Source organism: Lissotriton vulgaris, chromosome 8 (genome assembly GCF_964263255.1).
Source record: "Lissotriton vulgaris chromosome 8, aLisVul1.2, whole genome shotgun sequence".
Taxonomy (NCBI): Eukaryota; Metazoa; Chordata; class Amphibia; order Caudata; family Salamandridae; genus Lissotriton; species Lissotriton vulgaris.
Genome location: NC_141696.1, coordinates 1162701218 through 1162718509, shown reverse-complemented (window position 1 = coordinate 1162718509; position 17292 = coordinate 1162701218). Strand labels below are relative to the sequence as shown.

Below are 17292 nucleotides of genomic sequence, written 5' to 3'. Positions count from 1 at the left end.
CACCTGAGTGACGAGAAGACATGCAGATACCCCATAAGAAACTCGTCTTATTGCATCCCCTATACGTTGAGGTGTACCACTGTGATCCATAAACACCTATCACATATTAACACATTCTTTATGGCAGATAATGAGTATAGATGGGCAGTGATCGAAAAAAGGACTGTGTGATTGAGTGTTCAAGGCTAACATGACTCTGTCCTTTAGTGTACATATGTACGGCTAAGCATACATATAATAGGCTGTGATAGTTTAGATAACAATTTAATGTTTTAGCCAATTAAATCAGCGTAGAGATTAGAAATAGCATTAGGGTTCTATCTAACTTGCCAACATGTTTGAAATGTTTCTGTTGGTCTCATTAATGGTACCAATTATAACTGCAATCTTATTCTTATTCTGTGTCGTTATCCATTTCGTTTGCACAACATCAAGATTTTTAAAAGAAACTTTTAAAACTACTTGTCCCGATTTCTTAGTGCAATATTTGAGTGCGTTGTCTGCAAGACGAACAAATTGTAATGTTAACACTGTGTCCCTGAATTTGTTTAGTGGACCTGCGGACAACTATCCTGAGAAAGCTGCCTGCGCAAGGAATAGCTTGGTGGGTTCACATTAGGACTATGGCCTAGTGGGCATCTCTAAATGAGCGTGTGCACTGAACTGAGTTCCTGCACGGTGGGTTTGAGATCGCACCCCTGTTGTTCTGGAGATAATCTCCAGAATGTGTATCAGCGCCTTTGACATCCTTAATGCAATAAGTACCCATAGTCCTCTCCACATTAGAGTAATTCTAGGCTTGACATTTGATATGACGTTGAACTCATAAATAATGCCAACCTATGCTTTGTTTTCACCCAACTACTCTATTGGCCCATCATCTAGTCAGGCTCTCTGTAAATATGCTCGACTTCCCACAACCAGCTCTGTGTTGGCACCTATGCTTAGTTGTTAGAATAGGATAACTACCACTAACAGCCAAGAGGAAAAAGCTAGGTTTTCACACCATTTTTAAATGTGGACAAAGTGCCCCCCAAGTACAGATACACTGGAAGATTAATCCAAAGTTTAGGCAAGCAGTAAGAAAAAAGTCTTTTGCCAGTTCCACTATTATGCACTGTTGGGATTTTCAGCTAGTGGCTTCACATAGACCAGATTTGTCCCTCAGGAACAGACCTTCGGAGGCGCTTTTTAATAAAAGTGGGTGTTGCATCACAAGGTTCTTCATGGACTAGGCAGCACAGAATTTTGAAATGGGGCGCCAACATTTTTTCAGACCAGGCAGTGCTGGCAGAGACATTTGTTACTGTAAAAAGAATGAAAAGAAAACTTTTTATTTTTATTGTTGAAATGCATGCATTTTTCCTTTAAGTAAAACAGGCTGTATTTAAAAAAAAAAAAGCTTTATTTAAAAAGCTGTCACAGACATGGTGGTCTGCTGATCCCAGCATGCCCCCACCCCTGTGAGTGCCAGCCATTCTTAATGGGTCGCAAATTTCTGATGTACATCAGGTTTTGTGACTCTCAAATTACAAGTTGCTAGAAATCGCAATTTATGAGTCGCATAATCTGACGGTCATGCATGTGGCCCATTGTGCAAAAGAGGTGTGGCATGAGTGGATTTCAAACATATTACACCAAATCAAATGGTAGCATTTTGTATAATGTAAAATCTATTAAAGAGGAAGTCAGGTGATTCCAGATAAACTGCATTGGCGTAGTCTAGCCGGGAGCCTATCAAGATACTAACACCTATAAACCTAGCTTTTGTTGTAGGGTATGGAGAGAGTATGGAGAGATTTTTCTGAGAATCTCTAGATCATATGTCCAAGCAGAAACCATTGCCAAAACTTGTTTGGACATGGAAAGCTGAGCGCCTATCACAGGCTTTTGACTGAGACTACATTCATAGGCGATGCTGCCAGTTCGTTTTTGAAATAGTAACCTTGTCATAGATTTAAGAAACCATTAAAAAGGAGTACTTGGGTCTTCTTGGCATTTCATTTAAACGTACAGCTAACCCTCCAGGTCCATATGTAACACATATGCTGCTGAGGCTTAGCATGAGAAAAAGAGGCATCATAGTTACCGAGTTGCAGTAAAATCTGGGTGCCTTTGGCATAAAATTTCACCCTGACACCTATAGCCTCATGGGCTTAGGCTAACAATCCCATGTATACATTGCAAAGGTGGAGCGAAAGGGCTGAGCCCCGAGGTACTCCACGTTGGACTTTCACTCTCTGCGATGTACACAGTGCCATAATGATGCGAGGTAAAAATGCAGCCATGAAGCCACTTCAGTACAGGGACCCCAATGCCAGCTGCCCCAGCATGGTCTAAAATGTTGGAATAGTTCACCAAAGTAAAAGCAGCAGACACATTCAACAGGATCAGTGCACTAATGTGACCAGCATCCAGGTCCGCTCTGAGAGTGTCCAGAGTAAAGACCAGAAAGGTTTCCATATTGTCGACAAGACGGAAACCTGCCTGAATCATATTCAGCCCATTATGAGTAGCCAGATGGTCGCCGAGAAGCTTATCCACACTTTGCAACTCCTTTAACCCAAAAGGTAGATGGGGCAAAATTGTTTAAAGATGTTGGATCTAGTCCCGGCTTCCTAAGCAGAGGAATTATGGCAACATTTTTAAACCTGTAGGAAACAGAGCACTTACTTAAGGAATCTTTTTAAAATGCACACAGGGGCTGGCTAATTGTAGAAGCTAAAAAATGTGACACATTAGGTGGACAGGGGGTCAAAAGAGAAGAAGATTTCACTATTCTCATAAAATCACTGAAATTTGATTACAAAAGCAGCCAGATTCTAGGGAATGATGGACCTCAGCTATCATTATGTGTAACAGCCCTGAGGAAGGTACTAAGTTCAAGCGCTTTTGTATTGGTTGCCACTTTATCAATGAAAAAACATTTAATTGTTAAACACTAATTTAATGAGGGGGCTTCTTTGGGTAACACATTAGAAGTATCTGTCAAGTCCCTGTTGACCTGCAACATAGTCTTTTTAATATTATGGGGCTAAATTACTTTGTAAATTGTCGATCAAATGAGTGATTTATAGTTGCTTAATCCCTCTTTATAGGTGGTTAATAAGTGTCTGCCTCCCAACTCTGCTATGAAAAATGTCAACAGATAAGTCTTCAGCACCTACAAACATGATGCAGTAGTGATGGATAAAGTGAACAAAAATAATGATCCATACCTTTTAATTTTTCAGCAAGCACGTTGGCCTCGTGGTCAGAATAATGCATTACCACTGGAGGAGAGGGAGGTCGCATCCAATCCACTTCCAGTTTACGTCTGTGCCGTTCCTCCCTGGCAAACATTCTCTGTTTACATTCCCATTCATAAAAATCATCTCTGGCCTGGGCAAAGTCTACATGAAGGCGACCAGAATCCTTCTTGTCTGTGCTGGATCCTAATCTCATGCGGTAACCTGGAAACAAGAAGAAGAAACAAAAAGTTTACTTATTCTGGATCTCACAGAGTAAACCATTCGTCACTTAATGAAATGTCATTGGAGGCAGTAAAAAGGGAAAAAGTGAACTAGAGCTACACAAAAAAGATCAATCAGAGTTTTGTAGAGCGCACTACTCATCCGTGAGGGTCTCAAGGCGCTGAGGGGGGAGGGGTGTGAAGGTGGTTGAAAATGAAGCTTGACTACTAACAAAACCTGTCGTTCGTTGCCATATTCTACAAGCTAGAATATCCTAGGTTCTAATAAGACTTGTCAAATTTGAACATTGAGCAATACACTTTCATTTAGGTTTATTGAAATAACTGTTAGGTTAGAAATGCTAAAAAAAAAAAATCTATATTGTTTTACCAGTGACATCTGATGAACATTTGAATTACCCTATACATTTTGGTACATCTGTGATCTGACGCCTATACATTGTCCCTTGTTCTTACATGCTTCAGTTTAAACAGCTTTCACTTCCCTAGTGCCCTTAACAAGGGCATCATGTGAGGCTCAGGCCAACCTTACTGGTGGGTGCATATGGACTTTTATTACATTGAACATACACATATTTGTTTTATTTTTTATTGTATTTGTTAAAGGTTTTTCCGTTGCGACACAGATCATTGTCGATGAATAATTAGTTATTCAAGTCTCTTGCGCCACTTTTGCGTCACTTTTAACATGGGAAAAATGATGCAAAATTGACGCAAGGGGCTTGTAAATAAGCCCCAACGTGTGTCCAAAGAGAACGCATGTATGAAGTTCGACTACATGTTACAACACACACAGAAAAAGTTACATGCCTACATTTACATGGCTAATAGGAGCACAATAGCGAGAACTAATGTATTAAAGAATAAAACATTTTACATATGTGATGAGCCTGTTGTATTACAAACATGCCAAAAAAGGAATGAAAATTATAAGTATTGAAAAAAACAATAAATAAATAAAGGAATTACCAAACAGTATAATATTAAATAAGCCAGCACTCGCTCAAGATGACAGAATGAGAAGGCGGAAAAATCGGGAACCCAGATGATGCCTTCTGGGTCACACAGATCCTGTGGAAATAGCAGCAGAGCTACATTGGTTTCCCAGTATGGTTCTCGTAATGTAGTGTGGGGAGGAGGGTGTAAACAGGGGGAATAGAGTGCAAGAGTTCACAAGAGAGATGTTAGGTAGCGTTAGTTAACTTTCACGTAGCTTCCCCAGAAGTGCATTACAAGTTTCAGAAATGGGGTATTTACAGAGACCTTTCACCTCTTCCCTGCGTAGTAAAATGCTCTCTGACTAGTCCGAGGCAACCTGTGGGGTCGCTGCTTTCCATTTACGGGTGTTCACCCGTTTCACTAATAGCAGAGCCGTATTGCAGCTCTGTATTTTTTCGGGCGGCGTTTTCTTTTGGTCCCAGGATGCAAACCTCCCAAGAGTAAGTCACAACAGAGCCCGTGCATCGTGTCAAGTGGGTAGGGACATCTCACCAGAAACCCGTCAGTGATGGGCAGGACCAGGGCATATGTAAAAGCTCAGCATCTGGAGCAAAACAACGAAGACACACACAGTGTCAGTACAATGCAAATACCTGTTTAATTTGCTGGGGGTCAAATAAACTCTGTGTAAAATATGGAGTTGAATTATTCAAAACGGGCATTTCAAGACACCAAAGAAGGGTAAGCTAAGACGGTTTGCCAGTCACTATCTGTACAAGCTCCTCCAACGTCCATATTCCAGTGGAGGCATAATGTGGTGAGGGGAATAGCTGTATGAGTGCGGAAGAGCCTAGCCAGACAACAGGTTTGATGGCTAGCGACACCCAGCCATGGCCATCAGTGGGAGTACCTGCAGGGCAGTGACGTGGGGAGGGGGAGGGGCAGGGTGGGGGGTAGTAATGTATGGATTACGGAGTTTTTCAGGTAAGTAAACATTTAAATAAATAAAACTATTTTCGTAGCGCGCACTGCATCGCATTTGGGGATGCAGTGCACTCAACAAAATTAGTTTTATTTATTTAAATGTTTACTTACCTGGAAAGCTCCGTAATCCATATATTACTACCCCCCACCCTGCCCCTCTCACTCCCCACGTCACCGCCCTGCAGGTACTCCCACTTCCGTCCGTGGCTGGTGATACCCAAAACATGGAGGTACTGAATAACAAGATGCTGCGGAGGTTCCAGTTATATCTCTTCCCATGATTGGTTCGACACTCCAATAAAAGAAGCGTGGAACAGGAACTGACTTCGGCGGAAGGTCAAAGTCGTCAAAGGATTCCTCAATAAAGAGGAGCGTTTCGTCACGATATAAGTTGCCTATACTATGTCAACCTACAGCGTGCCATGTTGTTAATTTTCTGAAGGAGGTCGACACACATCCACGAGGCATACCAAGTAGTGGCAGTGCTTGGGAGTACGGCTGGAGTGACCGAGAGACAAATAACGCCCTACAAAAGCAGCAATAGGCGACTAGAAGGAGTGGCGAAGTCAGCAACGGAGCCTTAGGATGAGAATGGAATATTGCAAGTAGACGTTCCAGATCCTAATGGGGAAGGAGCATAGCTGTGTCCATGAGATTGCAACCTGTGAACCATCGTACCAACCACTGTAAGTGGGATGCCAAATAATAGTGTTCAAGATTAGGCACATTGAGTCCGACACAGTCCGTTGGGAGATAGAGTTTGGAGAATGCTACTCTGCGAGATGCATTTTGCCAAATAAGATCACCCATCAGAAGTTTCGAGAACGAAAGGAGAGCCAATGGATGAAGAGAGGAAGATTGGCAAAGTAATACAAGAGCCTCGATAAGACCACCATTTTCTTGAGAGCCACCCTTCCTGCCAACAACAGCAGAAAGGTTTGCTAGAATGAAATCTGTGCCCGCAAAGCAGAGACAGCACAAACCAGATTACCCTCTAGGAGGTCTTGAGGAGCATGACATATGTGTATCCCAAGGTAGCCGAATGTAGAGAGTTACCAGATAAATTGGATGCCATTCACACTATACATCGAGTTTGAAATGGAAAAGACAAGATTTAGTCCAGTTAACTTTGAGGCCTGAAATTGTGGCAAAGTCAGCTACCAATTTCTCAATAGTAAGAGGTACAGCTCAAATATCTTTAAGGTAGAGCAACATGTCATCTGCATAAAGGGAGACTGAGCATGTACCTTCTACCACGGTTGGCAATGGATATGCAAAAGATTTGCCAAAGGTTCTAGTGCCAAAGAAAACAAGAAGGGTGATAACAGGCTGCCCTGACAAGTGCCCCTCTGAATCGCTGTGGGATCAGAAATATGGCATCCAATTTAAACTCTGACAATAGATTAGAGTATAATAATTTAACCAGCCTTAGAAAGTGGTAACCCAGTCTGTATTGAGCAAGTACCTCACATAAGCAGTGCCATTCAAGGGAGTCGAAAGTCTTGTGGAGGTCCAAAACCATACAACCTGAATGTGGATAATGCTGTGGGGCATGGGCAAGTATATGGAATAAATTATGTGGATTCAGAGAGGTGTTCCTGGCAGGCACAAACCATTTTAGACCGAGTGCATCAATTGTGGAACTAAAGGGGCAAAACGATATGCAAGAATCTTAGCCAGAATTTTGTAATCAGTGTTTAATAATCATAATAATCCACATTTGTAAAGCACACAATCACCCGTAAGTGTCTCTAGGGGCTGGGAAGATTAAGCAAGCTATTGCCCAGAGTCAAATGGTGCTGGGCTAATCTGTCGCCGGTGCCAGGGATCGAACCGTGATCCCCAGATTCCAGAGTCAGTCACCCTAGCTGTGACGCCACACCTCTCCTCTCTCTCCTCTTTAACAGTTCAAGAGGTCTGTAGGATTTTAGTGCAAGTGCATCTCTTCCCAGTTTAGGTAACAAGATAAGTACGGCTTCACTGAGCATAGGTAGCAAGGCTGTCGCAGTAAGAGCCGTGTCATATGATGTTTTCAGACGCGTCGCCAGCAAGTGCAAATAGACCGTATAACATTCTGTTGGCAACCCATCAGGGCCTGGAGTTTTACTGGTGGTAAGTGCACAAATCGTTTCCTGCACTACAAAGAAAGTGATGTCTCCATTAAGTGCTTCCCTATGGTCTGGTGATATTCGGGGCAGGACAGTGTCCGTCAGGAAGTCATTTATGGTTCCTAAGGGTAACTCTGTAGCAGATGTGTACAACAGGGTGTAATAATTTGTAAAAGCAGCATGTATTTCCCTTTGGGTGTGGAATAACTGTCCTGCATCAGAACATATAGACAGGATAGTATGCCTGTCCATCTCCAGGAGTGTCAGCCATGCCAACACCGCTCCTGGGCGTTCCGAACAAGGATGCGTTCTTCTCATGTGTTCGGAATAATTAAGACAGCACAGTCGTTATAACGGTGAAATATGTTGGCATTGGGACTTGATTCGCTAAAGAGAAGCACTGAAGGAAGGTGTGAGCTCCTCAAGTACTACCAGTAGACAACCCTCCAAGTTAGCAATGTCTGTAGTGAGGTGGTGCCGCATGCTCAATTCATTACCCATACACTGATCCCTAATCAACACCTTAAATAAGTCCCATTCATTCAAGGGAGAGGAGGCAGAGCCAGTATTGATGACAAAATATTTTGTAATATCTGCATTGATTAATACCCAGAACGGGGGGGGTCCTCTGTGTGTATACCTGCAGTCTGCAGGTGGATATGGGCAGGGGGACATATTCCCACAATAACTATAAGAGGAATGAGTTATGGCCAGAATGAGTGGAACCTAGATATTTTGTATGTGTAGCATGCAGGATAAGGTCATCAGTGAAAATAACCTCATCAATTTGGACGCAGAGTTCATGTGTATGTGAGTAAAAAGAGTATACTTTGGTGTTACAATTTCAGTGGCGCCAGACATCGTTAGCGCCCAGTTTTGTAACCATGTAGTGAGAGTGCGTACAGTAGAGGTAAACATACACCTATTTGATGTTACCAGTGTATATATTGTTTATGCTTCTATGCAATCTGCAACTTTTTTTTAATAACACATTTTATTGTTTTCTTATTATTTAATACAACAGGTTCCATCACTGATTGTAGGACAGGATGGCAACAATGTAACATAAGTGTTTTCCCCCGATGTCCCTTAGATCTCCCTAATTCCAACACACACACACACAGATTTCTCCTTGTTGCTATGAGTATCTGGGTCCTTTTGGGTCCGACCATGTACATTCTTGTACGTATGTGTGGATTTCCATTTCTAATGTCTTGACTTCAGATTTTTAAATAGTTTTGGAGGCACCCCCGTGCCTTGAATATTGATTTTTCTCTCCTTATCCATCAGTCAAGTCCCCTGCACCATTCCTCAATGAAGCGGGATCCCTGTCTGCCATTATTGGAAAGTTCTATCTCTCTTAGCCACTATCAGAACCAGTCTTAGCAATCTCAACGTTTGCTGATCTTTGTCGAGGTCTTGGGTGATGCGTAGAAGGATCAGCTTTGGGTCCTGAGGTACATTGCATTCCAGAGCCCCCCCAAGCTCAAATGCATCCACCTCCAGTATGGTTCCAGCCTAACACAACCCCATACAGTGTGTAGTAATCCTCCCTCTTGTGTTGTGTACTGAAGGCAGTTAGGGGAGGCAATTGCTCCTATTTTCCATAGTACTTGTCTTGTAAGGTATATTGTGTACGTATTTCAGCTGGGTGAGGCAGAACTATGTTGCAATTGACTAAAGTCACGGGAAGCTCTCCTCTCCAACAATTCTTCATTCATAAGGGGCCCTAGGGCCCGTTCCCAGGCAAAGCGGAGTCTAGTGAATGAGTCAGGAATGTGACATATGAGTAAGCGACAGGCCTGCTTTAGTTTATGGTCCTCACATTTGCCCATGAGCAATTTTGCTTCTAGGGGATTATACTCCTGGAGCTTCTCAAGACTCGAAACATAAGGCGTCAGTATATGTTTCAGTGGTCGATACCAGTAGAATTGGGTCTGGCATGATTTAAGTATTGTGGCTGCCATCACATCCCCTAAGATGGAGATGCTACTGTTTTCCATTTTCAAACTGCCTCTAGTGCTGCCATCTGCAGCATCATTGATCCCACCCGAAGCAGAGTTTTTTCTGTGAGCCTCCCGGCTCTTCCCATGTCCTTCAGAGTGGCCCTACACGTCTGGATCACCACCCTGGGATCAGCAGTCATGTCCTTCTCCCATAGAGGAGGTGTTGTATGAGGATTCCTTGGAGTGGCCATTTTTTGGATGCAGAAGGTGTTTTATGGGGGTTTCTTGGTGTGCCCATTTTTTGGAAGCATAGGGAGGGTTTCCTTGGGTGCATACATCCTATGTGCTTTTAACACATTTATTGAGGGCGATATGGGGAGCCTTGGTTCCGCAGAAAGCTGAGGAGCTTGTACTGTAGAGTGTGGAAAAAGGAGCGGGATAGACATTATGCGTAGTTTTGCAGTTGGTATAGGAAACTGGGCAGGGAGACCATTTTGAAGATGGCTGAGTGGCCCACTGACTGGGGACCTGGGAAGGGTTGACCACGGCCTGATGTCTGCCTTTAGTGTGCCCATTAGTGCATGGATGCTGGTTTCCCAAGCCATGGAAGCAGTTAGGTAACAAACTCCTAGGAACTTGAAGCTGTGCTTAACAATCTGTAAATCGGTTGCCTATTTCAGTCCCTCTGGGCAGGAGGGAAGTGGTTAAATTAAGCACTTAGCCAGGTTAATTGGAGGCCCGGTGTCTCGCCGAAGATTTAGATCATCTGTGGACCGGGGGTTTCTGGGGCTGTCAATAAGATAAGGACATCGTAGGTGTATAACTCTACCCTGTCTTGAGATTCCGGCCCCCCATTAGAACCCTATTATCTGAGCGTCAATGCAAAGTCACTTGGCCAGCGGTTCCATAGTGATGGCGAACAATAGTGAGGACAATGGGCACCCCTGTCTTGCGCCATGGCAAATCACAAATGGTTCCAATGGTTGGGACCCTCTGAGGACTCTGGCCGTCAGGTTTGTATTAAACAGTTGAATGTAGGTAACAAGTTTAGGCCCGAGGTTCAGGTGACAGAGAAGGGAAAACAGATAGGGTCATCCCACTAAGCCGAAAGCTTTTTTTATATTAGTGAGCGGTATTGCTGCCAGCCATTCCAGTTTGTCTGCCATGGCTAGGGAATAAGAGCATCTTGATGTTATGTAGTTCATTTGGGCATGAATCCCACTTGCTCAGTGGGAACCAGTGAGGAAATTACCTGTAGTAAATGGTCAGCCAGTGCTCTATGTGTTTAGGAGGATGATGGGGCAGTATAAGGAAAATTTCACCAGGGGACGTCTCAGTTTCAGATCACTATGATCTCCAAGGTACAAAAGCTAGCGTCAACCACAGGGTCTCCACGCTCAGTCTGTACATGAACAATTTAAAGAATTCTCCTGGTAACTCATTAGGACCTGACGTTTTCCATGAATTCAGCCGGCTCAAGGCTGACAAGAGTTCCACCGCCGTGAGACCCCCCTCCAAGTATTGCCTTTCGGCATCAGAAAGAGTCAGAATAGATAGGCCAGGCATGAACAAGATGACCTGTGCTTGGGGTAATACTTCCCTCCTTGCATATATGTCAGAGTTATATCGTGCAAAGTGGGAGGCAATTGCTTTGACACCGGTAATTTTTTACCCGTCTGAGTTTAACAGGTATGTGCTCAGGGTATGGCGTTGGAATAATAGGAGTATTCTCAGAGTCCCATGTTTAGTGTTCTCCACGCATTGAGCAGTCCCCAATTAACTACCCATTTTAAGAGGGCCTTAGACTTATGGATTACAGGTGCGCTAAGCAGGGGAAGATGGGGGCGTATCTAAAACACTATTGAAATTCCCGCCCACCACCTAGGGTAAGCCTGATCCCTGCGATAGTGCATTTTGGAGAAATACAATATCCTTGTTCCATTTCCGCAATAGGTCATGTGCCTCAAAACCCTTGCTAAGTGAGCCCATACGCCTGATATCCCATGTGCTGATAACATATTTATCCTTCGCCCCACCATCAAATTGTATTGTGAGTAGATTTTTGTGCTGTCCGGAGTGGGTACTCTGTTTATTGAGGTCTTCTGCTTTTGGGATGCTTTACATCTAAGTAGTATGTACCTTTGCGGTGTGAGATCCTCCCTCCCCCCAACTCCCAGTCAGATACTCAATGGAGCGCAAACCACCAAATCAAGAACAAGGTGCATTCATGCTTTACAAGGGGAACTTTAACACAGAAACATTTGAATTCTCAAGACAGTACTTGTGTGAAGGGTCTAGTATCCAAGGAGAGCATGTGCCTGCAACATTCAGGATTAGGCGGCAGAATTTAGCCCCGGGCAATCAGCAGCACATGACATAGTCCCTGGTGTAGGAAGCTTGTGCCACCCAAGTTACGTGGGCACTTCTGCATTTTACGCATCAATTAAGGGCCGGTGGCACCTGTTTTCCTTTACCAGTTAACGTTGATTTGTTCCGGGACACTCATGTGTGTATACTAACAAGTTTATCTGGAGAATACTCATGCCAATCAGATTATATCATCTACTATTTATGGTGTAATCAGTGGGACAATATGGAGACTTCACCCATGCCAGTGCCTACTGTATCACCACTCTTTCATTCCCCCGGCATGGCCTGGTCTTTTGTTCGAAAGGTAGATGTCATGTCTATGGCTGCTAAGCGGTCTTCTCTCACTTGCATCAGTGATGGTGCCATTGTACCCTGCCAATGCCTTCCCGTCCCAGTCATCCCCGTTGTGCCGGCCAGCATCGGTCTGTCCACCAGTCAGTGCCTCCTGAGCCCCCGAATTCTGTGGCGAGAGCTGGTCAATCCAAAGCCAGGTATCCCCTGGCGTCATGAAGAAACTGGATTTTAGATCTGCCATGAAAAGCAAGAGGGGTATAACATTGAGTCCTTCAATACCAGTTCTTGTAGCCATATTTTCACAGGTAGAAATTATGCTCTGCATTATTGTACATGGATTATCACTCCACTGTCAGTAGGCCGGTTTAATGCGCCTTCCATAGGATGCCATCTCTGTAGCGATAGCTCAGGATATGGGCAACAATCAGATGAGGGGGAGCACCAGGTGGCAGTTTCCTACTCAGCACCCTATATGCTCATTCCCAAAAAAGAAGTCCAATAGTCCCTGCGGTGCCACATCACAATGCAGCCAGGGTTCTCTATGCTGTCTGGCTTTGACTCCTTCAATGTGTTCGGGCAGTCCTACTATGCGCAGACTATTTTGTTGCATCGGCCCCCTCGTCATCCATTTGGTCTTCCATAGTGCAAATTCGGGTTTGTAAATCATGGAACCTCCTACTGAATTCTGTTGGGCGAGGGAGCATATCTTCCATAGTGCTCTCGGTTCGCAGAACACGAGCAGCAAACTTGCGGTGGCCATCGCTTAGGAGGTTGGGATCTGATGTGACGGGATCTATATTGGTTTCCAATTCAGTTCTGGTTGTTGTGATAGTCTGTAGGATTTGGTCCAGCTTGGTTGCCATGGCTTCTACTGTGGAGGCTGCTGTTGCAAATCAGTAGGAGCTTTGAGGGGAGGGGCGGCCTTAGCCTGTGCCATTGGTCTCTTGCCTCAGGTCCTTCTCATGGGAGTGGCAGGCGTGCACTCCATATTGCAGTGCTAATTAGGCCTTGCTGCTCTAGACACACCTAGCCCACCAGTCACCAGAGAGGAATGGGGGACTGTGAGGTGCTGTCAGTGGAAATGGAAGAAACCCTTCCCCTCTCCAGGTAACACAAGCAGCTATGCAGGTGGCATAATCACCAATTTGCACTTGGAGGAGAGGCAGATAGTCTGCCCAGCTTTCGATGTCTGCTGCTTATTTCAAGGAACAACCAAGGGCCTTGACTCTACTCAGTAAGGCTGAGTCAATATAGTACAAACCAAAATAAGTGCCAATACTGAACACTATTTACCATCCACTTTATCACTGGTACCAATGCAAGTCAGTCATAGTTCCCATGACCACTCAATTAAAAAAACGTTTTCTTTTTATTTTAAATCTTTAGCCTATTGTCAATAAATACGTACAGATACAAATAAATGATCAATGAAACAAATACAAAAAATACAGAAACCATTCCTTCCCCTGCATCACCTGTTGTGTTTGCATATTCCGCCCTAAGTGCGCTGGGGATGCCCAGACGTGGGTCCCAGGCACTCCACACCACTGGAGTCAAGCTAGCCGGGCTGATGAGAGGTGTTACCTCGAAACCGGTCCGGTCCTCGGATGCTTGATTCCGTTCTGGGAAGGACATGGCTTTTGTAGTTCGGACTGGACTGTTCTCATGGGGCACAGGGTCAGAGCTGATTTGCATATCGCCATTGTCTAACCCAGGGTGGTGTGGAGTGCAAAATAACGATGGATTTGGGCCCAGATCTTTGGACTGGGTTGAGTGTGTGACATTGATCCACATTCGGTCCATCACCTGTTGTGTTTGGAATATCATTGGTGACATTTAGCCTAGTAAAAATAATAAATGTTCACTTTCACATGTAAAAGCACAGCTTTAGACTCACCGTGTAATCTGACTGGCTGCAGCCTAAAACACTGCAGCAGCACATATCCAAAGAACTTGGATGGATTTTTTTTAAACAAAGTCATCCACAAGAATGCCTGTAGGCAACAATGCTAGAAAAGCACAATATGCTAAATATTATTAACAGAATGTTCATAAAATAGCTAGCTACAAAGTGCTATTTCACTGCATAGGCAACTGTAGCTCTTCCAATTGAAAGGTCTGCTTAGGTATAAAAGTAACTTTTTCCACGCTATAAAAAATGCGACAGAAATCACCCAGTCGATGTATTGACACTTATCACAAATTTAGCTAAATTGTGAAAGTAGATTTGTGCTAAATATAATGCAAACATAACTGTAAAAAATAGTTTACACTACCTGTAAGCCACAGCAGTAATTTAGTTAATTCTGCTAGGCTCTTACTTCCTGATGGTGATTATTCATTGAAGGAGGTGCAAAATACCTCCCTGCCGAGTACCAATAGATCTGGCTCAGCTGGCAGAAAAGTTACAGAACTTTTTAATGGCCACTAACCTGAGAGTGTGGGAAAGGAAATAGATTGAAAAAACAGATTTTATCCACAGAGGACAGGTGTTGGATCTAGCTTTTCACATAATTCCACTAAACATTCCATAGTGTGGAGAAGGCTTTTGAACTAGGACTTTCCACTGCCATCTTGCTTTTTGGTCAGAGTTGAGGGGAGGGTCTGTTTCTATGACCAGTCTGGAAGATTTGGCAGGGGGGAATCCAAATTTAAAAAAGGCAGCCCTTGGGTGGAATTTGAGAGAACTAGAAACTGAGACAGGAAGCCTGCCATCTTGGAATACCCCAAAGATGGAAAGACAAACAGAAACTCCTGAAAAAGAGGGAAGGCTAGTCATGGGCATTATTTGTGGCTAGAATTAAAATTGACACAAACCCCTACAAAATGTGCATTATAGAATAGGCTTTCCACTATTGACCACTCAGAATATAACAGGACCTGGTGAAGAAAAACATAGGAAAGGTGTTCTGTTTGGATCTACCCAAAGAGAGGATTGAGATGTGGCTTGCTCTCTACTTATACCCATTGAGTGAAAGTGCTTTTGCAATGGTCGAAAGGTATGCTTCTGTAGTCGAGGGCACACAAAAGGCAGGGACGGGCACTTCTGTGGAAAAGCCTGTTTACCAATTGGAAATCGATTTGGACTTAGTCCTGCCAGAGACCTTGCAGGATGACACCTAAATCCTAGGAATCTACTGTGAAGGTTTGGGAGACTTAGGAGTGCCTTCCAGCAACTGCAGAAAGTAAGTACTTAGGGCTCGATTCCTATCTCGTCCGGAAAGACCTTCATATGGCTCGGATCTGGAGGGCTATCCAGATGAAACGTGTGCTCCGGGAGTCCAAGTGAGCGAGTACGATGCGTCCGTAAGCATACGGACACGATTCGCTCGGACTTCCATTGAACTCTATGGGAGCCTGCATACAGAAGCGTACACAGGCTGCCACAGCAAAATAGGGGTGGGTGGGTGGGTAAAAGCGTACACCCTGTGGTAGACACCCCATGGTAACCACCACAATGTGTATGCTTGGATCGGGGCGACCCATGGGCACCCCAGTGACAAATTCAGAGGGCCCTGGATGAAAGGGGCAAAACACACAAGATGATGGACGTAATGTTGAATAATGGCAAAACATTCACCCCCAGTCACAGATCTGGGTTTAATCCATCTTTATTTTGCACACAAAGCCACCCCAGTTCAGACATGGCCATAAGCAAATCAGTCTTGACCCTGTGCCTCATGGGAACAGTCCAGCCCGAACTGCCAAGCCATGTCTTCCCTGGACTTGAATCAAGCATCCTAGGACCGGTTTCTGGCTATCAGCCATCTTCAGTCAGGATAGCTTGACTCCAGTGGCTTAGTGAGCACAGGACCCTCGTCTGGGCATACTCTTCCCACATAGGATGAACAGCAAAACACACAAGATGATGGATGGAATGTTGCAAAATGGCAAAACATTCGCCCCTAGTCACAGATATGGGTTTAATCCATCGTTATTTTTCTCCCCAAGTCACCCCAGTTCAGACATGGTCATATGCAATTCAGTCTTGACCCTATGCCTCATGGGAACAGTCCAGCCCGAACAGCCAAACCATGTCTTCCCTGGACAGAAATCAAGCATACTAGGACCGGTTTCTTGCTATAAGCCGTCTTCAGCCAGGATAGCTTGACTCCAGGGGCTTAGTGAGCATGGGACCCACTCCTGGGCATCCCCTTCCCACATAGGGTGAACAGAAAAACACACAAGATGATGGATGGAATGTTGACAATGGCAAAACATTCACCCCCGGTCACAGATCTGTGTTTAATCTATTGTTATTTTGCTCACCAAGCCACCCCAGTTCAGACATGACCATATGCAAATCAGTCTTGGATGAAAGGGGGCCTGTTATTGCCCCTGAAGCACACTTCCGGCAGCCATTTCGTCGTGCTTAGACCGAGGCGAAATGGCTGTCTGAATCGTGCATCGTACTCACTCGGTCGGATTCCGGCTCCATTGGGCTGCACGATTCGTCTACGAACGAGTCGTACGGGCATGTTCGCGTTTGGAAGCGATTTGATCGACACATACGTGATCTTCGCATTGTACTTGGTCGTTCAGACCTGTGTACGATTCAGTCATAAACAAGGGCAACAAATTGGATCCGGTAAAGCCAAATCTGAATCGGGGGCCTTCCGAACGACATTGGAAACGGGCCCTTATCAGTTTTGGACCTCTATAATGCTGAAAGAAAGCTGTGATTTAAGAACAATATATTTTCAGGTTTGTCTCACTCTGAGCTTTTTGCCACTTGGAAAATGGTTTCAGCAGATATTGGGTGACGTTCAGAGCCTTGTGGAGCCCATCCCAGTTACAGTGTTGTCTTACTTCTCTTGAGGATTTTGAGCTTCAAAAAATAGACTACGTCTTAAGGTAAATCTTAAGACACACAGAAACAAAGTTGACTCAACATCAAAGTGACATCAGTGCTACAGTTTCCACACTTGTTCAACTCGGACCTTTAAACTCCAAAAGGGAAGGCACCAGTAGGAGCCCAGAAATGACACATTTGACTTCGAAGGACTCTCACTGGCACACCAGAAGAGTTACATTTTGAGAAAAATGTCCATGTCCATGGAATAAAGGAGGGCATGATGGTAAGATTTGCTGGCAGGCATACTGCCTTAATCTGTCATGGTGGCCTGTGCTAAAACGGAGGAAATGCAGGAGATCAGGCCACCAGGTCAGTAACCACCGA

General features: G+C 44.4%; 1 protein-coding gene across 2 annotated transcripts in view; it reads right to left on the bottom strand.

The window, feature by feature from the left end:
• ENOX1 (ecto-NOX disulfide-thiol exchanger 1) overlaps positions 1–17292 on the bottom strand; it is a 2419302-nt gene that overhangs the window by 507122 nt on the left and 1894888 nt on the right. For both annotated transcript variants that reach the window (XM_086935020.1, XM_086935021.1), the window contains one exon: positions 3219–3452. In XM_086935020.1, the coding sequence (XP_086791146.1) occupies positions 3219–3452 (234 nt within the window). The remainder of the gene's footprint in view (positions 1–3218; positions 3453–17292) is intronic.